This window comes from Lasiosphaeria miniovina (assembly GCF_030549165.1).
Source record: "Lasiosphaeria miniovina strain SMH2392-1A chromosome Unknown B0T26scaffold_1, whole genome shotgun sequence".
In the NCBI taxonomy this organism is placed as follows: Eukaryota; Fungi; Ascomycota; class Sordariomycetes; order Sordariales; family Lasiosphaeriaceae; genus Lasiosphaeria; species Lasiosphaeria miniovina.
In genome coordinates this window covers 1,461,096-1,482,414 of record NW_026848220.1, presented here as the reverse complement: position 1 = coordinate 1,482,414, position 21,319 = coordinate 1,461,096, and the positions used below count along the sequence as shown (strand labels likewise).

At 53.8% G+C, this 21,319-nt stretch overlaps 7 protein-coding genes across 7 annotated transcripts; 4 read left to right on the top strand and 3 right to left on the bottom strand.

The window, feature by feature from the left end:
• Positions 1–2,300: 2,300 nt before the first annotated feature.
• B0T26DRAFT_745391 (YT521-B-like domain-containing protein) lies at positions 2,301–4,526 on the top strand (the record flags this gene model as incomplete). Its single annotated transcript, XM_060444557.1, has 4 exons — positions 2,301–3,003; positions 3,090–3,149; positions 3,224–3,768; positions 3,885–4,526. 4 exons carry the CDS (start codon positions 2,301–2,303, stop codon positions 4,524–4,526), a joined length of 1,950 nt encoding a protein of 649 aa, XP_060302218.1.
• A 237-nt stretch (positions 4,527–4,763) lies between these two features.
• B0T26DRAFT_13130 (U6 snRNA-associated Sm-like protein LSm6) lies at positions 4,764–5,455 on the bottom strand. Its single transcript, XM_060433357.1, has 3 exons — positions 5,208–5,455; positions 4,986–5,099; positions 4,764–4,894 (listed from the first exon to the last, which is right to left on the bottom strand). Exons 1-3 carry the CDS (start codon positions 5,317–5,319, stop codon positions 4,869–4,871), a joined length of 252 nt encoding a protein of 83 aa, XP_060302217.1. The 5' UTR covers positions 5,320–5,455; the 3' UTR covers positions 4,764–4,868.
• Positions 5,456–5,927: 472 nt separating this feature from the next.
• Positions 5,928–7,977, top strand: B0T26DRAFT_683762 (uncharacterized protein). Its single transcript, XM_060440819.1, has 2 exons — positions 5,928–6,782; positions 6,879–7,977. Exons 1-2 carry the CDS (start codon positions 6,312–6,314, stop codon positions 7,776–7,778), a joined length of 1,371 nt encoding a protein of 456 aa, XP_060302216.1. The 5' UTR covers positions 5,928–6,311; the 3' UTR covers positions 7,779–7,977.
• B0T26DRAFT_683760 (uncharacterized protein) lies at positions 7,978–11,868 on the bottom strand. The gene has a single exon (XM_060440818.1). The coding sequence runs from the start codon at positions 11,493–11,495 to the stop codon at positions 8,211–8,213; it is 3,285 nt and encodes a 1,094-aa protein (XP_060302215.1). The 5' UTR covers positions 11,496–11,868; the 3' UTR covers positions 7,978–8,210.
• Positions 11,869–11,988: 120 nt separating this feature from the next.
• Positions 11,989–12,792, top strand: B0T26DRAFT_12971 (uncharacterized protein). Its single transcript, XM_060433353.1, has 2 exons — positions 11,989–12,382; positions 12,454–12,792. The coding sequence occupies exons 1-2, from the start codon at positions 12,178–12,180 to the stop codon at positions 12,630–12,632; spliced, it is 384 nt and encodes a 127-aa protein (XP_060302214.1). The 5' UTR covers positions 11,989–12,177; the 3' UTR covers positions 12,633–12,792.
• Positions 12,793–13,885: 1,093 nt separating this feature from the next.
• B0T26DRAFT_736286 (autophagy-related protein 11-domain-containing protein) lies at positions 13,886–18,219 on the bottom strand (the record flags this gene model as incomplete). The annotated part of the gene is made up of 9 exons (XM_060443314.1): positions 13,886–14,763; positions 14,941–15,181; positions 15,218–15,831; positions 15,982–16,216; positions 16,247–16,330; positions 16,364–16,693; positions 16,733–17,916; positions 17,981–18,096; positions 18,152–18,219. 9 exons carry the CDS (start codon positions 18,217–18,219, stop codon positions 13,886–13,888), a joined length of 3,750 nt encoding a protein of 1,249 aa, XP_060302213.1.
• An 890-nt stretch (positions 18,220–19,109) lies between these two features.
• B0T26DRAFT_635811 (centromere protein H (CENP-H)-domain-containing protein) lies at positions 19,110–19,906 on the top strand (the record flags this gene model as incomplete). The annotated part of the gene is made up of 3 exons (XM_060436761.1): positions 19,110–19,254; positions 19,328–19,466; positions 19,537–19,906. 3 exons carry the CDS (start codon positions 19,110–19,112, stop codon positions 19,904–19,906), a joined length of 654 nt encoding a protein of 217 aa, XP_060302212.1.
• Between the last annotated feature and the right edge of the window lie 1,413 nt (positions 19,907–21,319).

Below are 21,319 nucleotides of genomic sequence, written 5' to 3'. Positions count from 1 at the left end.
CCGTACCCAAGGCCGCAAAACAAGAAATGATGGAAAAAATGGAAGGCCGAAAACATGGCGTGGCGAAAACAGCTGCCGACAAATAACTGCGAACGCGCATCCTTTCCCCATCCATCCAGCAACCCATCGGCTGCTTGCTTGGGATCCTGCCGGGCACAGTCGATAATGGTCCTCGTTCGTTCGAAGGGCCCTCCCCTTCCATCCACCTCTCGCCCCCTGGGCATTGGGCACTGGGGTGTCCGCGTGGGAAATTCCCATCCGGACAGCATGGAATTCAGCTCGGTGTCAGATCCAATTCCTTGAACTCGCCCCTGGCCGCCGCCCAGAAAGACAAGACGCATGCAACTGCACACCGGCAGTTACCTAGTCTACCTAAACATTACCTTGCCAGTCTGCGTAACTTACATACCTACCTACCTACCTTAGGTACCTTACCTGCGCCCCCCGGCTTTGTGTGCCGTGCCCTTTACCAAAACCTTGCCTCCATCTCCTGCAGCAGCGTCCTGCTGGTGGTCCCAGGGGTCTTCGGCTGGCGTGTCGTTCTGCGTCTTGGCCTAACCCCCATTGAAAGGAGCCAATCCCGCATGGGGACGGCCATTTCCCTCGGGCTGGGGCAACCTCCACACCAGGGTGTTTGACCTGCCTGACCGAGGCTTGGTCTAGATGTATCAAACTGCCCCCGCTATCCAAGGTAGTAGTCAATGTGTGCTATACCTTACAGGTTTTCCTACCCAAAGCTGTCTAGACTAGACATCTGTCCGCCTGCCTACCAGCGTGGCCTACCTACCGCCTACCTACCTACATAGGTACAGTACAGTACATACATATATACACACCTGCTACGCTACGCTACTTACTGCCAGTTCCTGGAGCCGCGCGAGGGGGCAAGAGTGCCGAGCCCCGGGAACGAACTTGGCCACCAACTTTGAATGCAGATCCGTGTCTCGTCTGTCAGCTTTTTTCTCTTATCGTCCATACAGTTCCTGGCTACTTGCCCGTCCTAGAGAGGAATACCTAGGATAAGCAGACGGGACAGGGCCATAATTGATGCAGAAAGGAAAAGAGAGAGAGAAAGAAGGAAAGGATTTACCTTCCGCGCCCTACGGACACACTACGCCACCCTTCTGGCTGCCAAGCTCGCCTCAGTTCGCCATCAAGTTATATTTACCTAGGTACCACTCTGTCTGGCTGGGCAAGCTTACACTAGCGTGAAGCAGCGTGTGGTGAGGAAACGGAGGCTCGTCCCTAGGCTTCGGCTACCACGTCCCTTCCTAATCCATCGTCGTCTGGTCTCTTGATATATACTCTCTCGCGTGGCTCAAGTCTTCACCCCTACCCCTATGCCACTGTTGACGAGTCTCGGACCGCCCCCCGCCACCAAGCCAGAGAAGGAGAAATACAATACATACACTTCACAATACCGCGACTACCTGGCTCGCTTACACCGCGCCTGTCTCTGCCACTCGCTATCACTATTCATTGGACTGCACCTCCTCGGGCTAAGGAACCATCTCCAAGTGCGAGCCTCACATTTTTCCTAGTCGAGGATTCACGGGGTTATTCTAATTTTCTTTCACCACCTCCTCCGCCTGCTCTCGGTAGAAAGCTGCTCTGTTATGGTCTCGTACAGGACATCCATGAGCTCCGGTTGAGGTCTACTCAGGACGGTACGGTACATCAAGGGCTAAGCCAGTGCGATACCCCTGCATTCCGGGTTTCCAGGTTCTCCCCAGCGCTGAGATTGGACGCTCAGGTACGTCGATCGCCCAGAACGCGAGCTCTCAGGGGGGCCATACCACTTATACTGCGCCGCCCTTTGCACCCCTTCTTTACGGTACCCATCGAACCGTCTCGCCGTCCATTGTGCCCTCGGCGCCCAGGGAGGGGTTTGTGGCCTTTGGGAGGCTGGATTTTGATTTTTTGCCCTATTTAGTAGTATCTACCTAGCGACACTCTATTCGAGGCGTTTTCTATCCCGGCCACGGCCGACCAGAGTTGTGCATCACAGCTGGCCTACACTAGGAACGGCAAAGTGGACAGGCACGCGAGGCAAATAGTTGAAACATCTCTCTACATCCTAGGCTCGACGGCCTTGTCCCGTTACAGACTTGGCACTCCCAGCCAGGCAGCAAAACAACCAGACAGCCAGACAGCCAGACAGCCAGACAGCCAGCCAGACAGGCAGATAGGCAGACAGGCAGCAAGACGGACAGACGGACAGATAGACATACACAGCAGCATCCTGTGCCTGAAGCCCTGTACCAGAGCGCGACCGCCGGGAAGGTCGAACAAGAATTCAAATGGGAGATACGCCAGCACAACCCGGCGCTCCACCAGAGTTTCCGCGACAGGACGCTGCTGCTAGCTCGTTCCAGGCATCGTCGCTCGCCCTGCACCAGCACCAGCACCAGCACAGCAGCCCCCAGCACCAGCACGCTTTTGCGTCACAGCTTGACATGACCCAGCCGCACGGCCCGTCCCGGCTAGGGGCCGTGGGACCGTTCGACTTGAGCGCCATGTCTAGTGCTCTGCCCCAGCCCACATACCGGCCCGGCCCTCCGTACGGCCAGGCGCAGCAAAGATACAACCTGGTCGGCGCCGCAAACCCCGGCATACCGTCCCAGGCCCCATTAACAGTCCCCCAGTATGGGACTCACAACGTCTTAGGTTCGGCTCCCAACCCCCAGTACTTCATGCCGCAGCACACCCATATGCCACAGTTCTACGCAACTCCCCTGCCTCCGCAGGCAGCACAGCCAAACATGGCTCTAAGGCCCGAGCTAGGCTACTACCCCAACGCCGTCGTCGTCGGCCAGCAGCAGTCTCACCCGGTTGCTCATTACTACTACTCACCCGCATCTCATTTCGCCGGACAGGCCCCCCAAGTCCAGACCCAGCTGATGCTTGGGCAGCATACCGCGCTGAACCCATACCCAGCCGAGTCCGCGCAGCAATCTAGTCGCCTGAGGGTCAGCTCAACGCCCCCGGTAGACCAAGGTCACAGTTAGTCATTCTGAAGTCGCCGCGAGAAGCAGGCGAGCCATTTCCCTGGATGGGTAAGTGTGTTACTAACTCGTCGTATCGCATAGTTTCGAGTGATACCTATCCCAACGCTGTCCGGGGCCCCCCGAGGAAACCGCGACAAAGCGGTAAGCTCCCTTCATTTCTCATGTTGCTCGCCCAAATGGCTCGAACTCTTTTTGCTAAGAGTGTGTGTCCTCAGGTCATGCCATCTGGATAGGGAACCTCCCTCCGCAGACTGATTTAATGAGCCTCGTCCACCATGTGTGCAGCGAAACAGGCGGGCTGGAGTCACTGTTTTTGATTTCCAAAAGTAACTGCGCCTTTGCCAACTTCAAAGGCGACCAAGCCTGCGTTACCGCTCAGCGGAAGCTACATGACTCAAAGTTCTTGACAGTCAGGCTAGTTAGCCGACTTCGAAAGAGCACGGTCGAGGGCCCGGCTGGCGTCACGGCGCCGACAGGGCCTGCCGCAACATCGACGCCGCAATCAGGGGCTTCGCAAGAGTCAAGCGAAGCCGGCATATCTGAGGCTAGCGAGAATAACGCAGGCCGTGCCTCTCCTACCCCGGCCGCCGAAGAGTCCGAGCTAGCAAGTCCACCAGCAGATGCCACGTCTTTACAGCAGCAAAAGGACAGATTCTTTATCCTCAAGAGCCTCACCGTAGAGGATTTGGAGTTGAGCGTAAAAACCAGCATCTGGGCGACGCAGTCTCACAACGAGACGACACTGAACAGCGCTTTTCAGGTTCGTCGTTTGAGCCTTCCCCCGTTTTCGCCTCGTTTATCCTCCTTCCTTCCTTATTTTCCCCTGTCACAATGCATACCTATTTGATCCAAGCTAATATCAACCTTTACGACCAGGAGGCGGACAATGTTTACCTCGTCTTCTCCGCAAACAAGTCGGGCGAATATTTCGGCTATGCGCGAATGGCATCCCCGATAAACGACGACCCTGCGGAGGCTATCGAGTTCGCGCCAAAGGCGCAGCCGTCTGACGATGTTGAATTGCCAAAGGCTATCCCAACGGAAGCGACAGGTCGTGTTCCCAAGGGCCGTATCATCGACGATTCAGCCCGCGGTACCATATTTTGGGAAGCAGAGAGCGACGAAGCAGCTCCCGAGGGCCAGGACGATGACGGCTCCGGGGGCGGATCGGTTGGCGGAGACACGGGCAGCGTGAGGAGCGGCCATGAAGGAGGCGGCGGGGGAGGGTCGAAGGCTTGGGGCAAACCGTTCCGGCTCGAGTGGCTTTCGACAGCAAGGCTTCCGTTTTATCGGACGAGGGGGCTCAGGAACCCGTGGAACTCGAACAGAGAGGTCAAAATCGCAAGAGACGGCACAGAACTCGAGCCCTCGGTTGGCAGAAGGCTGGTTGGGCTATTCAACCGAGCACAGAGCCCGAATCTCGGTCTCTCCCCGAGTGTCGTCGTGCCAGGCGGTGCCTTTGTGGGGGGGTTTCACAGCTCGGTCCCAACTGGGTTTTCACCGCTCCGGCCGGTCTAGTAAGGGGTATCAATATACGAGTGGTGAGGGCGCGGAACTTGTACCGTGCGTGGCATTAGCGTGAACTACACTACTTCCGTGTGAGGTGGCATCTGCTCATCGGAGTTTCTCATGGGCAAGTTGGGCTTCGAAGACTGGAGCTGTCCTTGACATGGTACAATTAGTGGTTTAGAAGCAGGCAGTTTAACAAACAACATTGAAGTGCGAGGTTACGTTGTGGCTGACAGGACTTGATTGCACTGCCTGTTAAAAAAAAGTGCCAACTCGACGAGTTTCTGACCCCCGAGGGAGGGCTCTCTTCTCCATCTACTACAGTCTAGACCCGGAAGCCATCATTTTTTCCTAAGAATCGGCTGAGATGTACATGACTATACGTTAAAGGTCAGAGGCGAGAAAGATAAAGAGAATAACCCCGAAGGGGCCGGGGGGGGGGGGGGGGGGGGGGGGGGGGGCGCAAACCGTTGTTGCCTCTGACGAATGCGTCGCCGTAGTTTCGGCGCTTGACGCCATTGACATACTCGTCGGTCTTTTCGAGAGCAATGTTCATGTATCCGTCGACAGACTGCAGCTCGCCTGGCCGATGGAGAGAGTTGGGCACATTGGTTAGTTAGTTAGCCTGGTTTGGTACGCACGCGCGGAAGAAGAAGAAAAAACGGGCGGCGGTTTGCGAGACCTTCATACCCTTGTAGACTACGCCCGAGTTGAGCTTGACCGTGACGGGATTCCCAATAATCTCGCTCAAAAATCCAGCAGGGTCCTTGCCCTCGCCCTGGGTTGGTGTGCCGTTCTCCATGGTTATGAGGGTTGGCTCTCGTCTAGGCGCGAAGGACGACGGAGGTGGTAATATGCTGTTTTTGGGGTTTGCATTGGGGAGTAATGGCGCTTTGTTGCGGCACCCGAGGATGTACCCAAGGTGTGTACGAAGTAAGGTGCGAATACGTATGTACAGTGTGTACATAATTACATGTTTCTTACTTACAGTACGGAGTAGGGGCTTTCTGTATGAAAGGTATGTATATATTGGATGTACCATACCCCGTACCTTGCTTGCTGCTTGGTATATGCATATTACTGCCCGCGCCCCGATATTTGCAGATAATACGGAGCAGTTAGCTGTAGTTTAAACTTCTTGAATTACCTTAGTTGTTTGAGCGAATTTAATAATATAGTAACCGTAACCCAACGTCTAATTTCTAATTTCTTCTAAACTCGTTGCGGAGTACGGCTAAGGCCTTGAATAGTTCAGTGCTATAAATAGAAAGTGTGAATGATCCCTCTCTAATATAATAAATATATTCGTTATGTACATACCTTAACTAGAATTATGCTATACGATAACTATTCCTGCCTTATTATATGCCGGGGTTTCTTACTTACCTTACCCAAGAACGTAACTTGCCGCCCAGTTTGTTACCAAGCAGCATCTAAATACAAAATCCTATTTGCCATCATCATCCAATCGGCTATGCAACGGAATATAAAGCAGACACCCACACTCTCCCTCAGCTGAATGGGGCTTGGGTTGGGCACTTGCATAGGTAGTCAATAATAACTCGCCAATAGTAGCCGCCGCCGCCACTGCCTCCTCGTCCTCGTCCTCACTCGCTCATCGACGACGGCGTGGCTAAGGTGTCTAATAACACATTTCCATGTCATATTCCATTTGGCCTCTCAGGGATTCGAATCATCAACGTTCTTGTGTTTGTTCGAGAGAGAAAAAGAAAGAGGCTGAACTTGCAAGCAGTCCATCGTCCGTGAAAGACGCGAGCCGACTCAGAATTCACCATGGGTGGCTCGGCCTTTTCTTCCAAGGGCATCGCTCTGCACGTTCCGCGCATGCCTCCCATCGTCTACAGCCAAGTGAAAGCTGCCTGTCATGCCCGCCTGCGAGACCTGTTCGTCTATGTTGCCACGCCCATTGAGGGGCCCGAAAAGAAGGATCACGGCGATATCGATGTTCTTGTGGCCCTAGAGAGGCCTGTGGTTTTTCCGTCAACGACAGATGGCGCAAGAATCCAGAGGCCCCCGCGTGACATGATGGCTGTCGTCGAGAAGAGCTTGGGCGCCGAGCATTCCATTATTGATCCTGCTGGTGGGTCTGCAAACCTCGCTATTCCCTGGCCTTCCAAACCAGACAGTGGCACGGAAAACATACATTCCGGCCAAGAGAAGGACGAAGACGAGGACGAGGACACGAAGGCAGCATATGTGCAAATCGACATTCGCATCTGCAGGGACGTAGACCACTTATGCTGGGTATGTCAACCGGGGGCGGCGGGTATAGCAACGGGAGGGAGCCGGGATACGTTACCAGGTGTGGCTGACAACACGAGATCTTTCTAAACTTTCCAGTGCCTCTTCAAACATGCCCACGGAGATATTTGGAATCTGCTCGGAAGCACCATCCGGTCGTTTGGCCTTACCGTCGACGAAGATGCTTTATGGCTCCGAATTCCCGAGATCGAGAAAATCGACCGCAAACAGGCCAAGGTCCAGCTGAGCAGAGACCCCGCCGAGATACTCCACTTTCTCGGCATGAAGGTCGAAGGTTTTTGGGCGGAGCCGTTTGACTCTGTCGAGGCCTTGTTCGCGTATGTTACCACGTGCCGCCTATTCTCGGTTCGTGACGAATCAGATGCCAATGGGGAGCCGGGCGATGAGACAACCAGCGCTGGGGTTATTGGCGGGGACGAGGGCCGAAAGAAACTCAAAGCCAATGACCGCCGCCGCCGGCGAATGAATGGCCGTCCGATCTACCGGCGGTGGATTAATGAATTCATCCCCCAGCTGAGCGCCGAGGGGCGTTTTGCTCCCGAGGGCCTGGCCAGGAACTTGCAGGAGGCGCGGTCGACGGTTCGGGATGAAGCTTTTGCGAGCTTTTTTGTCCGTGGAGAATACACTAGGCGACTGAGAGACTGGGAAGTGAAGAAGTCGGCCGACGAAGTAAAGAAACTGATCAAGACCTTGATTCCGGACGACCTGGACCATCAGTACAGGTCATGCCTGGTCAGCGCCATGCGCAAGATCGTTATGGCAGATAGTTACGACTTCGGCGACATTGCCCCCTCTGTTCCATTCCAAGACAGCGAGAGGATTTACAACTTGGCGGCCGTGCGCCTGTTTGTTGAGCATCGCTGGAAAGAGCTCGGCCGAATGGCGTGGTCCAGACAGATGGAAAAGGCACACCAGAACATGCTACTGAAAAAACAAGGGAGACTGGCCGCGCAAAACCACAGAAGTCTTGGAGATTAGAGTGTAGAACGGAGACGTGAGGCTAGAAGGAAGAGGGAAGAAAAAAACCTTAGCATCAGTGATACCTTATCTAGGTATCACTTCTAGGTACTACAGGCGAGGGCTCGCTCGAGAGAGCATAGGCCCTATACATAACATATGTACCCGGTAGTATTCATAACCTTTGACGGAATAAACTCGGCTATGGTTGTCATCTAGTATCACCTACAACCGAACTCCATTTGGCATCAAAAGTAGACCTTGACACCCTTGTTAGATGCTATGGTACTATAGTGGTCGAGACTCGCCGGCCGACGAAGTATGGTGATAACCAAGACCAAAAACGCCCTACTAACAACACCCATGATCCCAATGCCTATAAAACCCGATTCGTCAGGTACTCTCGATAACAGATACAGAGATTTGCCCGCCCTTATTCATACACGCGGGTTATCATGACCCGAGAACCCGCTCATCTCCAGCTATACTTTCATCTTCCTCCACTCTATAGCCCATTTCCCTCGCCGAATCAACTCTCTCCATAAGGAGCCGTGCGGCTCTCCAGGCTCCGAACTTGGCCTTGTCCTCCGGTCGCTCAGCAAATGGCCTGACAAGGCCCTTCTTTAACAGCCGTCTCCGATGCTGGCGTTTCTGATCCCACGTGTAGTACGATGTATCGACCTGGGTTATATCGGCACCGATAGCAACATCCCATAAGTCAGCGAGCCAATCAGCCACGTCGGGACCCACTCGGTTGGCAAATTCTCTGGCCCGTCCACCGGTGACCCACTGATCCAGCTTCACGGGAATCGAATAGCCCCAGAGAGGATCATCCGGAGACCAGTCGCAAGGCTTGCCTGGGTAGCAGTACAGGGGCTTGCAGTACAAAAAGCACACTGAGGATTCGGCAATATACCACAGCGACAGCAGAAAGACAAGTAGACCAGGCAACGTGAATCGGAATCTTGGGTCTCGTGACCACAGGCGAGGAAGGGGCAGGCGTATGTAAGAACCCGAAACCTCAGTTGCCAGGTGGCCATGGCAAACAGAACACATGATGCTGCTGTTGCCGTGAGCGCCATGGACAATGTCTTTGGTGTCAGCGTGTGAAACCTTGTCCTCAAGCCGCTCGATCCCCTTCTTTGCTGTCCTGATGCCTAGAATGCCGGTCTTCAGCGTCTTGTTCATCCTGTCGTACGCTGCAAGCTCCTTCTCCATGCCTAAGAACTCCCGGGCGGCACTATCATATCTGGACCTCCTTGATTCTAGGGCCTCAAGTTTGATTGGCCGCTGGTCAAGGAACTCTGTGAGATTAGCAATGTCGTCTAAGGTGGAGTCCTCAAACTGGTTGGCTTTTTGTATCTCAAGCAAGTCTTCCTTGACCGTTGGTGGTCTGGCTGAGTTGACGAGAGTAGAACGCGTTCGCGGCACCGACTTGGCGCGGCGATGAACGTTAAGTGCCGATGATTGGCGGCCGAGCATCCTATCATCCGTGGCAGAAAACGCGTGTTTTGGTTGTCGGGGTGAGACATTGACTCTTCGACCTCGGAGTTGGACATCTAAGCCGCCATCACCAGTAGAAGCACTCTGTCCGGCACCCTCTCGATCGACTCTAGAACTGCTCGCCCCAGTATTAGAGGATCCGGCTGCGGGGCTCTCTTCAAACCTTTCAATCTTGATCGACGTCGGTGTCTCAATAAATGCGCCAGTGACACGGGGGGTTGGCTGTGTTAAGGGATCGGGCTTGATTGGCCTGGGTGTGTCGTCTGTAGTTTCTTCTTGTTCCGGTGCTGGAGATGGAGCACGTAATGAGCCTCGTTCTGAATGGTTCTCTAGTGGCGCAAAGAGTTTCATCTCCCCTTCAATCCGCTCAGTAGGGTCGGAGTCTGAATGCGCAAAGTTTGACCGCTTGTCCGAACTCGAATCAACGGATGAGTCTCTTTTGAAACCGGCAAAGCCAACAGTAGGCTTAACGTCGCCCTTAGCGCAGTCGGCTTTCTTCTGTTTGGTGATTACCAGTCCCTCTCGATCACGCGCCATGAAGTTAGTGTCCAGTTTGGGTATTCGCAACTCAGGAGCTGGACTGGTGCTGGTCGCGAGCGCCAGGCGGCGTAGGATGTCACGCGAGTCATCCCTTGAGTGGGAGCTGCCCCTGGTTGGATTTGAACCGTCGCTACTCTCCTGATGTTTCCCCGCCTCAACGTTAAGGACTGGGCGACCTCCATCGTCGCCAGTGACAGCCTTTACAGCTTCCCCAACATCATGGCCGATCTCTTTTGCGACATGTTCTCCACCAGGCCCTGGTCTCCCCCTGCCACTTGCTGGGGAGAAACTACGGAGCGGCTCCTTGCTTGATTTTCGTACAATATCTGGCGAAGATGATCGTGACGTGGAGTCCGTATTTCGTTCACGGATCTCGTCAAGCCTAGCGGTAGCGAGAGCTCTCTTAGTTAAACTCTCAATCTCCCGAGCTCTGATATCGTCAATCTTTGCATTTGCGCGCCCGACATGTCGAGTGCGGAGAAGCTTATCCTCGCTATCGCCACCATTCTTCGCTCGAATGCCATCCCTATCCTCGTCCGTTCCCAACGGTTCGTCTGGGAATTTCGAAGCTGCCTCAACCTCTAGAGCGCGAATCTCGTCAATCCGAGTGTTTCGTGCCCGGGGATCGGCGTCTTCGGAAAGTTCACCGTTGGCTTCAGCCTCCAAGACCCTTATTTCGTCAATCCTGGTGTTGCTACGCCCAGCAACTACGGGTGGGCTATTGGAGACCTGGAGATCGCTAGCAGTGAAGTCTGCTTCTGCCTGCCAGGCAAAGCTCTTTTCTGGAGATCGGAAACCAGGCGAGTTGGGGTTGGAATTAGGTAGCAAAACGGGGCCAGTGCTCAACAAGAGAGGTTCACTAACTGCACCCTTGGTTATTTCTGCTTGTTCATGGGACGGGAGTTTCTCGTTTGACCCGTGTTCTTTCTGGTCCGATACCCGACGGGAAAGCCAGCCACTTTTGGCCGCGGCCTTCGAGGTCAAAGGAAGTTTGTTGTTGGTGCCAATAGCACCACGGCCCGACTTCGGCACAGATTCCTTGCCTGTCTCGACTATCCTGGCCTCTGTCTTCGAGCTGGTATTCCCGCGTTGGACTGGTTCCTCTGAGCTTGTCCGGCTCAATGCGTGCTGGCGAAGTTTTTCGTCAAAGCCGTTCTCTGAAACATCGCCTCGCCGTAATCGTGAGCCATGGCCGTTCGCCGAACCTGTGGTGTCTCCAGGCCCGGCTTCCACCGAGTCCCCAGCCCGTCGTCTCGGATGCTGGGAATCGGATGCTGATTGGTCCAATGCTCTTGGGAGCTCGACCGATTCGCGCCGGGAACGCCATGATCTAGGCGCCGGGCTGGGCGATCCTTGGGTGGCTTCCTCTTCTTCCGCCATTCTATATGCATCCGAGAGGGTAAACGGGCGCCGGGGTGGGGGTGGGGGTGGACGTGTTTGCGGGGGGCGGGGGATTCTCGTAACCTGCGGCGAGGACTGCTTGAGGTCAGGGGCGGTATTGGAAGTGACAGGTAGAAAGTGAAGCAAGTCCTGAGTATCGCTGGGCATATTATTCTGGACTGGCGGCGGTCGCGAGAATAGGGGCTTTCTCTGAGATGCGCTGTTGACAACTAGTGGCGAGGTGAAACGGCTGTTGCGCTGTGCAGCTAGAGCAACCGGGTCAAGGCCGCCTCCCTCTTGGCTATCGCGATCCATGATTTAACACTCTGGCTGTTACTCCCAAGCATGCCACCAACACGACGATGCGGTTAACGGGCGCGGGGGTCATTAGGAGGGGCTGGAAGTCTTGAGCTCGTTGGTCGGGAGGTGCAAGTACGAAGTGAAGGCGCAGATGCGGCAGTTGCGGCAGTTGCGGCAGGTGCGGCAGGTGCGGCAGGTGCGAGTCCAGGGTCCGGCTGGAGCGCGAAGACCGGCGCAACGTGGTTATAGCAGAAAGGCCATGCCTGAGCGGGTTGCCAACAGGGCTTTAGGCGTTCTGAACCACGATGCGCTGTTCGAGTGTGGCAACAACAAAAGCAGTGGAGGATTATCTAAGGAGAACAATAGGCTACGCCTATGAATGGATGCGATGCGCCCAAATCGCGGACCGGGAATAGGACTCCACTCTGTACGTACACAAACAACGGACTTGGCTTGCGCTTGGGCCTTTTATGCAGGCAAACCTTAAGGTACGAAGTACCATGACCTTATCAAGTTCCAGGTTCGACTTAACTTACCTAATGCAGGACAGCCTCGTCAATTAGGTAAGGTAGAGCTCCCTGATATTATCCGATGATTACCCGTCAACTTTAGCATTCCCATGTAGCCAGAAGAAGCTCTTCTCGATATGTTCGGAATTTTGGCATGCCAGTAACTGCACTCGGCATTTACAGATACAATGGCGGGACCCGCGTTGAGCAGATGGTCAAAATGCCTCGCATGCTTGCGTAGAACTGTCTTTGGTGGCAATAATAGCGGGTCTTCAGTCGTCGGCGCTGTCTCGACAGCGGTGCAAATCCGTGCTAAGTCGACGAAAAGACGACCGCAGGGTCAAGATGTCGCTGTTCGCCTTCTCAGTGACATTCGCACATATGGCCGCAAAAGTAAGTTCCAACCCCCCCTCAAGGTCTTAGCGGTGTTGGACGCGATGCTAATTTGCATTTCTTTTGGGCAGATGCCATCATGCGCGTGTCACCAGGCCGCATGCGATACCAATGGTCTGTATTCGTACTTTTCTGCATATATACCTACACTTCAATCCTACTGCTGCTTGACCAATTCTCCTATCCGTTCCTAGCCGTGTCTAATTGTTGCCCACCCGTCCAGTCGTTGAATAACCAGACAATCGCGTAACATGGCTGACATAGATTCAAAGGTACCGCGAGAATGCTGCAGAGTACATGACAGCCGCGCGATTCCGGGAACTGGGCCTCACACGCGATGATATTGGCGAACGCGATCGTACCTTTGGGGTGGATGAAGAAGAATTCGAGTCTTCGACGACGGAGTCCGAGTCTCCCGAGAGGACTGGGCCGCTTGAGGGGCTCTCGCCCTGGACTGTAAATTGCTTCCGCTTCTTGCCTTGCTTCTCGCACACACAACTGACGCAAGAACGCAACTTTAGGACCACCTGAACATGAACGAGTGGCCACGTTATATATCCCCGCAGTCGCTGCAGCCGCCTGTCTCCGAGATTTCGCCTCAGTTGGAACCACCGTTGGATGCCGCGAAGCCGCCACTACTCGCCTAAAGACGAGCGAGAGCCTGTGTGTGATAGTGATTGGGTCTTGCCTATTTCAGGCTTCGAGGATTTATCGCCGATACTATAAACGAGCAGAAAGCCTCCATAGAGACGACTAGAAGGCCATGCTACCCCTTTGCTTCGAGTGTACGAAAGAGGCTGCGGCAGAGTCGGGATGCCGGAATATATGGACGCGTCCATGTATATAAATCGCTCCAGTGGGTGCTCATGTGCAAGATGGCTTGCATCTACGCCCTGCGAAGCAAAGCACCCTTCGACAATAGCCCCGTCTGTTATTGCCCCTCCTAACAAAGGCTTTTAAGTTGTCGCCGGCTTGTTTTCTTGCCAACATGCTGGAGTCTGGCCATGAATATTTGTATATAAATACACGACGTGAAATATGTGTATTTTTACGGTTAATATTTTCTTCAACTAGTGGAAACTGGCCGCAACGTTCGATTTCCTCTTGTGCTTTTGGTTTGCGAATGGTTGCCAATGGACAGCCGGACAACTCCCGTTAGTAATACAGGGAGTGAGTTACATTAGTTAGTAGCTGTGTATGACCATGCATGTTGTTTCTCGTGGTCTATTAACACTAGCGGGGCACGAGTATGGTGTTCTTTCCTTCTGAGAAGATCGCTCTCGGCTGGGCGCCGAGGGGTATTCTGAACAACATTTATTCCAACTTGGTATCCTACCTAGGTACCTAACTGCCCGTTTCCGTAGTTAATATCCAAATTCCAGAGCGAATCCCAAACAACGCTCTTCGTTAACGGGCTTTGAGAGACGGTACTGCGCTCTCGCTGCCCAAGTCTGCGGATGTGAGCCTGCGGATACAGGCGGTTAGCAAACTAATGCTACCGGGCTAAAGCCCGTCGAGAGCGTCTGTTGCGTGGCGAACCTCGGATTGAAGCTGGTTCGGTGAATTGCTAGCATCGCCGCCTTGAGGTGGCTCCGCCCTCTGAGCACCGGCAGTCTGGTGGGGAGGTTGTGTTGGGCTCACCGACGCCGGCATATCGGTCGTGGCAGCGGCGCGGAGTGAGTTCGTTTCGCTCGCAAGCGCGCTATCACGCCCCTTGGAGCCACCGATCGTGAATGGCAGAGCCTTCCTAGAGCCTGTACTTGACCGGCGGCTCTCTAGACTTTTTGACAGCGTCTTGCTCACGCCCTCGATGCCCGAAGATAACCCTCCACGAGCGACCAGCCCTCCACCTTTGGAACCCAAGCGCCCATGAGTGTGCATGTCGGCCATGGCTTCAACGTTATTGGCTGCCACTGTGCTCTTTGCCAGCCCCGGAGTGGATGGCGCACCAGGTTTGTCCTCAACTGCGTCTATCAGATACCACCGTAGGCCGTCAGAAAGGTCGAATGGATTATCATTATCGTCGTCGTTCAGTGATTCGGTCTCGGCGCCGGCAGGCTTTCTGGGCAGCCCTGGTTGATGTTGGAGAGACCTGCTCAGGTCCACAACCCGCTCCTGAATGCGCGTAATTCTGGCCACGAGCCACTCCCGACTCCCCAGTCGATGCGCCTCTTGCTCACGAAGGAAGTAATGGGGAAAGCCAACATTGAATGCGGCCCAGGCTCCCGTCGTCTGGTTCCGCGTAGGAAGAAACAGCGCAAGGTCTCCATCCCTGAAGTGTTTGAAGGCAATCTTGTCATGTGCCTCCTTCTGAAGCATGTGCGCCTTCTCGCGGTACGCGCGGGTTTCGCGCTGCAGTTTACGCGCCATATGCTCGACCTCTTTTACGCGCCGATGCACCGTATCGGAAAATGCGTCAATATCAAACGAGCCCAACGAAGCCATGTAAGCTTCATACTTGATAGATTCCTCCTCAGCATCCGTGTTGTTCATCCAGTATAGCGGCTCCAGGTCAGCGCTGTCGGCCATGGCACGAGTGTTTAGAGTGCTCGATCGACGGATGGATGAATTCGGGTCTGAGTCGTTTGCGCTCTGTGCCGGGCGCTCCGACCGGGGTATCTTATGAATTGCCATGTTGCTGCCCTGGCGTGAAACGGAATACCCGAGCCTTTCAAGCAGGCGAGTAAGGCGCTCGTTCTGCGAATATAAGTGCTGCGTCAAGTCTTTAGCACGCTTCGTGCGGGAATCCAGCCGCATGGTCAGCTCTGACAGCTGCGCCTGTGATTCCCCCAGCCTATCCTTATAGTGTTGGGCCTCATTTTCTAGGCTGCCGACCTGGGACTGCCGAGAAGCGAGCTCCTCAGCTATCAAGGTTATCCTTTCTTCCTCCTCCTCGAGCCTCTTCCTAAGTGATTCAGAGCCGGTCTCCCCGTCCGTAAGCCTCACACGTAGTTGGCTCAGTTGCCCCCGTCCATCCGCTAACTCACCTTCGAGGGCTGCCACCTTGGCCTGCTCCTCCGAGAGTGTCTCGCGGAGATGAAGGGATGTTAGTTCTTCGCGTGACAGCTTGTCCTTCGTCATTGCCACCTCTGAGCGTAAAGTCTTGGCGCCGCTATGGGCCCCTTCGAGGTCCAGACGAAGAAGAACCAAGTCCCCCTCAAAGCATCGCAGGTCTGCCAATTTATCGGAGACTTTCCCGGAAATTCCATCAATAAGATCCGACAAATCCTCAGACGCAATATCTCCAGGCGACAGTTGCTCCCACAGGTCCCGGAGCGCTCCGAGTTGCGTACCGGTTACCTCGCTGAGCGATTCCAGTTTCTTGCTCAAGCACTTGCACTCATCCTGCGCAGCCTGGAGTAGGCGATCCTGGGCCTCCATCCGCTCGCGTTGAAGTCGAGCCTCATTGCGTAAGTATTCAACCTGCCCTTCTGACTTGAGGGCCTCATCTCGATTTTCGACAGTTAGTCGCTCGACCTCACGTTCGAGAGTGTCGACCTTGTTGTCGTAGGAAGCTTTCTCGTTCTCTCGGGATTCTCCAAAATGCTCCATTTCGTCCTCGGTATCATCAAGCCGCGACTGCAACCGCTTTACCTCACCCTCGAGAGATTTCCTCTCTTCCAAAAACTCGCGCTTGAGGGCCTCCATGTTCTCCAAGAGATCCCTCTTAGTGGAGTTGGCTTCTTCTATTTGGCCTTTCATATTGTCATGCAGCGCTGTCCGCGCGTTGAGGTCTTCTTCAAGCATGACCGAGCGCTCTTTTTCGGCCCTGAGTTCCGATTCCAGCTGTTGAATCCGATGAGTATGGCCATCCGTCCCCTCTGTCGACCTCCTCTGGTCTTCAAGATTCCTAGGTGACTTGACCGAGATAGTCGAATCATTGCGATCTGAGAGTTGTTGGGTTGGCATCTGAAACAGATTGCCCAGGCTGGGTCGCGAAGCCTGGGTCTGGCGATGGAGGAGATCCTCTAGCCGGCGCACACGGCTCTCGGCAGTCTTCAGCTTGTTCTCCAGCTTTAATTTGTCGTCCTGCAAGGACCGCAGGAGATCATCATCTCCTCGGATTAACAATCCACTCCGCCCCAGAGCAGCCTCGTGAATACTGCCGTTTTTAAATGCCTTCATACGCTTCGCCTGCTGTCTTGTTGGGTTGTTAATATCTGCAATTAGCCTGCTAATGTCGTTGATGATATCAGGTTCGGCCTTTTGTGCTTGCGCGAGACTATAGAAATCCTCCAAGTCTTTTCTTGTCATGGCTGGCCACTGGACGTCCTCGCCGAGAAGGTTCACCTCAAGGCCAGGAACGTTGCCCTCCGCCGTTGGGAATGCAGGTTCATAAGTAGCTCCTACCGACTTGTGCCACCTTCTGCGTCTTTTGGTTTCCTCCTCTTGAAACAAGGCCATTTCGTTGGCAAGAGTGGACGAGTCCAGCTTGACCTTGTCAAACCATTCACGACGCTTCACCGCCTCAGCCACGAACGACGCGTATACGTAAGGAAGCTGCTGAATGAGTCGCAAATAGTCAAAGGTTTTCAGGTCTTCCTCATGACTCATTGAATTAACCAGCGACTTGACGCTGTGACTGAGTGCAGTGATATCAGCGATATTGCGCATGAATTCAACAAACTCCGCAGCAAGGTTGTTTCTGGCCTGCGCAGCATAGCGGAGCATCCCGTCCATTTCAAGAGCACAGTTGCGGATGCTAGGCAGCAGACGCTCGGTGTGGTTCGCAGCAATTTTGGAAGCCTGGAGGACGTCTCGGGTCGAACCTGTGTACTCCAGAACTGTTTGGAAGTCGGTGTCGATCTTCTTGGCTACAGCCTGAATATCCTGCAGGAGCTGCAGTGACTCGCCGTTGTGTGATAGTGCCGAGCGGGCTACTATCTTGTCAAATCCACGGAGAAGATCATCGGAATCCTGGAACAGACGAGTCGCCCCCCTTTCCAAGTCCGTTATCTGGTCACTGACCCTGCGCAGCGCTGCTGGAACAAGACGCCCTGCTCTCCGAGCCGTTTCCAGATCGACAAGATCCTCAAGGGTTGATTGCCGTTGAGGCCGTCCCCTGGCATTGCTAACGTCGCGGCCAGTCATGAAATGCACCATAGCTGGAGAGATGGGGATGCTCCGCGCGAGTGACAGACGTTGCTCCCACCCCGTCGCCAGTGCACTGTATTCCGCCTGCGCCACAGGCGCCCATTTCTTGAGCTCCGTGTACTTTGTTTCAAGAGCCCTGACAACCGACTCGAGATTTGCAATGGCCGCGTCCAGACACCGTAGCATGACGTCCATTTCACTGAAGCGGTCGTCTGTGGCCGTCGCCATTTGGCTACAGCCCTCAACAACCTTGAGCGCCCATTCTCGACGCGTACTAAAGAGCTTCCGCCACGATTGAATCGACCTTGTGTCATCGATAGAGTTAGGGGGATCTGAGACTTCGAATCGCTTAGGGAGTGGCAGCTCTGACTTGAGAGGCACAGAGGCTCCGGGCGAAGGCAGAGAGGGTTGCGTAAGCCGGTTGTCATAAACATATATTTCTTTCTGCTTCGTGTTAGCCAGGCCACGGTCTTCCCGTATCCCTTAGCTCTCGTCAGAACAAACCAACCTCTGTGTGGACAGTCTGCCACTTCAACGATCGCCCCTGGGCGGTTAAAGTAATGATGCACTGGACGGGGATTGAACTCTGGCGGGCTACGGAAGCCTTGAAATCATCAAACCTGGGAGCAGTCAGTGCCAGACGGGGATTGGTGTTAGCGGAGGGAGAGCGCTGACGATGAAAACTGAGACGCATCAATTTGCAGGCGCTGGCCCGTGTGGGCAATCAACACCTGGGTTGCCATTTCCTTGCATGTCCTCGCGGTCGCTGGCGATGCGATGGCGTCTAGGCCGTTAGAATTCGAAGAGGAGCCTTGGAGAGAGTGAGAGAGAAACGAGTCAGTAGCGTAGGGGTCTCTTTGGTTGTTGTATTAAAATCTGTACTGCAAGTTCCAAGATAGGTGGAAGATCATTATTAGGTTGAGCCTGACTAGGTAGTATGTAGACAAGAAGGTTACATAGATAGGCGCGTGGCGCAAAAGTCTAAGGAGCTTGATGTCTCTTGCTGCTGCCTGACTCTGTAGGTGCCTAGGCAATAGTGTAGGTAGGTAGGTAGATAGATGGCATGCGCCTACTGTGTGCATCATGAGGTCGGAAATATATGCCGCGCTTGAGCACCGGACCATTCGGAACCGTATCGGAGCTTGGCTGTCGTGCTCTGTTCGGTGCTCGCTATGCCCATCAGCCTTGAGGCTGCGAAATGAGGGCTCTCGAAACCTTAGGGAGAAGGTAGGGAGCTCAAAGCTGGTGGGACGTGCGCCGCGACACGTGCTTGAACAGCAAGTCCCCTGTGTGCCTGTGCTCCGCGCCTCCGCAGCCTTTTTGTGGGGCAACGCCCCACCAGTCACAAAGTGTCATCGTAGTCACACGCTTACTGTGGGCGCGACCGTAGTCATGTAATAACTACACAGTAAGGGAATCAGGTTGGGTTTGTCCTAGACACGGCGCACAGCAACAAACCAGACAAACACAGCCAAGTGCGTTTCCCTTCCTGATTGAGCTTCAGCTGGATAGCAATAACCGGCACTCTATATATAAACCCGTATACGCACAGTGGTCTTGAAGTCCATCTTTTCCAAGCTGACTTGTCAAACATTCTAGTTTTTAACTCCGACGTGGTCTTTTTGTGACAGCAATGGCCTCCAGTGGACTCACGTCGCAACCCCTTTCCGAGGCAGAGGAAACTGTTTTAGAGCTTTATGACAAGCTTCAGCAACTCGAGCTTGAGCTGGCACTTTTCCGATTCCACCAAAACGGAGATCCAGGTTGTGTTACCCCAAGTCTCCATCATTTCACCACGTTTAAGTCCGCTCTAACCACTACCAGACCAATCTTCGCAGCTGGCAGAAATAGACGTGGAGGAGGCCCAGCTTCATCTCCTAGAATCGAAAGCAGCACTAGCTCTGCGGAACGATGTTCTTAAGAGTGTTGTGACGATCCAGCCAACCTTGAGGGCCATACACAACGCAGCCCATACCTCTCCCATTGAGCGGTACATGCATTGCGGCCAGCATCCAACCTCGACAAGCTGGCACTGGGCACGACTGCTGACAATATCTCAGGAGCCTTTCATTTCGCCTCCAACAGCGCGACCGAACATCAGCCATATTGGCCAGCCAGTGTTTAGATCTTCAAGAAGCCACGGATCGTCTCGCAGACCTCGAGTCTCTAGGTTTTAAGGCCAGTCAGCGGAATGTGTTGATGGCGGCAGAGATTCTACGCCTCCAGAACAACGCCCGTGATCAAGGGCCAGCAATGAACGATAGTGTTCATATCTCCTTCGGAACTAGGCGTCTGGAAAATGAAATGAGAGCCAGCCGCCAGAAGTGGAGAGTGGTTAAGGGAACTACAAGCGCCATTGTGACTGAAAGTGGGATCGACTGGGCTAGGGACAAGCAGCTCAGGAACATGGTGCTTGATCTTGGAAACTAATCACGAGAATCGAAAAGAAGTCCGTATCTAAGAGTTGATTGCCTGGGTTAACACCATCTCATCGTAGAAGTCATTTTACGGTTGCTTTACCTCTCCTTCAATTTGGACCAACGCTGCTGTGGGGTTTTGACAGAGTACTTAAGGTACGTACTGGCTTATTTTCTTCGAAGTGGGGCCATTCCAAGCACCCCTGTGTGGACCTGAATTCCTTATACATGCCTCTCTTTGACTTGGCTCACCAATTCCGGAGGTAGTGGTCACACTGGATGGCACTTACGTTGGATTTCATTGCAAATTCATTTCTGTGAACCTGTCTTTAATTCATGAAAGATGAGCTTGAGAGGAGTTGTTGATAGTCGTATGTCAGTCGTAATAGGTATAGAGAATCAAGCTGTACGCGCGAAGTCAAAGGACCAGGGCATCATCCGCCGCCGCGAATGTGTTTAAAAGTAATACCTAGGTAGCCTATCAATCTCATAGCGTTTTAAGCATGTCGTCGGATTCCCAAGTGACCAAGGACTGTTCTCATGCAACAATGGAGGGAAAGCTCACTCGTTAGCAGCGAATGCGATAACGCCAAACGTAATATTTCCACATTTTATAAGAGAACCAGGTAGTGGAAATGGCAAGACCGATGTCGAGGAAGTCACGGACACGGGGCGACAAACTGGAATGGACTTTACCCCTTTGACCTACCTTACCTATGCGTGGAACGCATGCACTTTACCGAATGACCTACCTACCTTACCTATGCGGGCCATGCTATACCGAAGGTGCCTGCCTTGTCTAGGTAGTGAAGTAGGTAATTAATGTATCTTGGGTTTGTGGGTTTCGGATATGATCAGGGACATAACTTTCTAGCTTTATATAAGAGCTTGACCGCAGCCCTGTGGCCGTACTAGGTAGGTTGGGATTGTTTAGCAGTCAGTGCATGTTGAATGTGGCATCTCCTAGTATCAATTGGCCGACTCGAGCTGTGGCGGTGGACTGCAAACGACGGGGAGCAAGCCCGGGAAGGGTCGGCCAGACGAGGTACACAGTACAAATAAATTGTCTGTTGTGCACGCGACACCTGGGGGTACTGTACACAAAGCTGAGCTTACCTTGGCGGGGGAAGGTGCTTCGCCCCCTCCCTCCTCCCCAAAAATCACAAAAAATCAGCCCGCCTGCAGCCCATTTTTTGTTATGGGCAAGCAGGGAGTCCCCGCCCCCTTCATTCAATCAGCCGCCCATAGTAAAATACGGGCGAAGGCTGCCCCCCTCCCCTCTCTCAAATCTCCCTCCTCTTCTCCCATACAAACTGCACCTCTCACCCAAATTTTGCACCAGAATACCTCCACAATCCACGGGCGCGACGTGAGTACTTTCATTCCCATGCAAACACAAGCAAAATCCAAAGTACTTGCCTGGGCT

Bases quoted from the DNA above. Each gene is read 5' to 3' on its own strand.
- B0T26DRAFT_13130 (XM_060433357.1), bottom strand. From the start codon at position 5,319: ATGGAGAACGGCACACCAACCCAGGGCGAGGGCAAGGACCCTGCTGGA. The intron at 5,100-5,207 runs GTATGAAGGTCT...TCCATCGGCCAG, and splicing joins CTCGGGCGTAGTCTACAAGG to GCGAGCTGCAGTCTGTCGAC. The intron at 4,895-4,985 runs GTTTGCGCCCCC...TTTAACGTATAG, and splicing joins ATTCGTCAGAGGCAACAACG to TCATGTACATCTCAGCCGAT.
- B0T26DRAFT_683760 (XM_060440818.1), bottom strand. From the start codon at position 11,495: ATGGATCGCGATAGCCAAGAGGGAGGCGGCCTTGACCCGGTTGCTCTA.
- B0T26DRAFT_683762 (XM_060440819.1), top strand. From the start codon at position 6,312: ATGGGTGGCTCGGCCTTTTCTTCCAAGGGCATCGCTCTGCACGTTCCG. The intron at 6,783-6,878 runs GTATGTCAACCG...TAAACTTTCCAG, and splicing joins ACGTAGACCACTTATGCTGG to TGCCTCTTCAAACATGCCCA.
- B0T26DRAFT_12971 (XM_060433353.1), top strand. From the start codon at position 12,178: ATGGCGGGACCCGCGTTGAGCAGATGGTCAAAATGCCTCGCATGCTTG. The intron at 12,383-12,453 runs GTAAGTTCCAAC...TCTTTTGGGCAG, and splicing joins TCGCACATATGGCCGCAAAA to ATGCCATCATGCGCGTGTCA.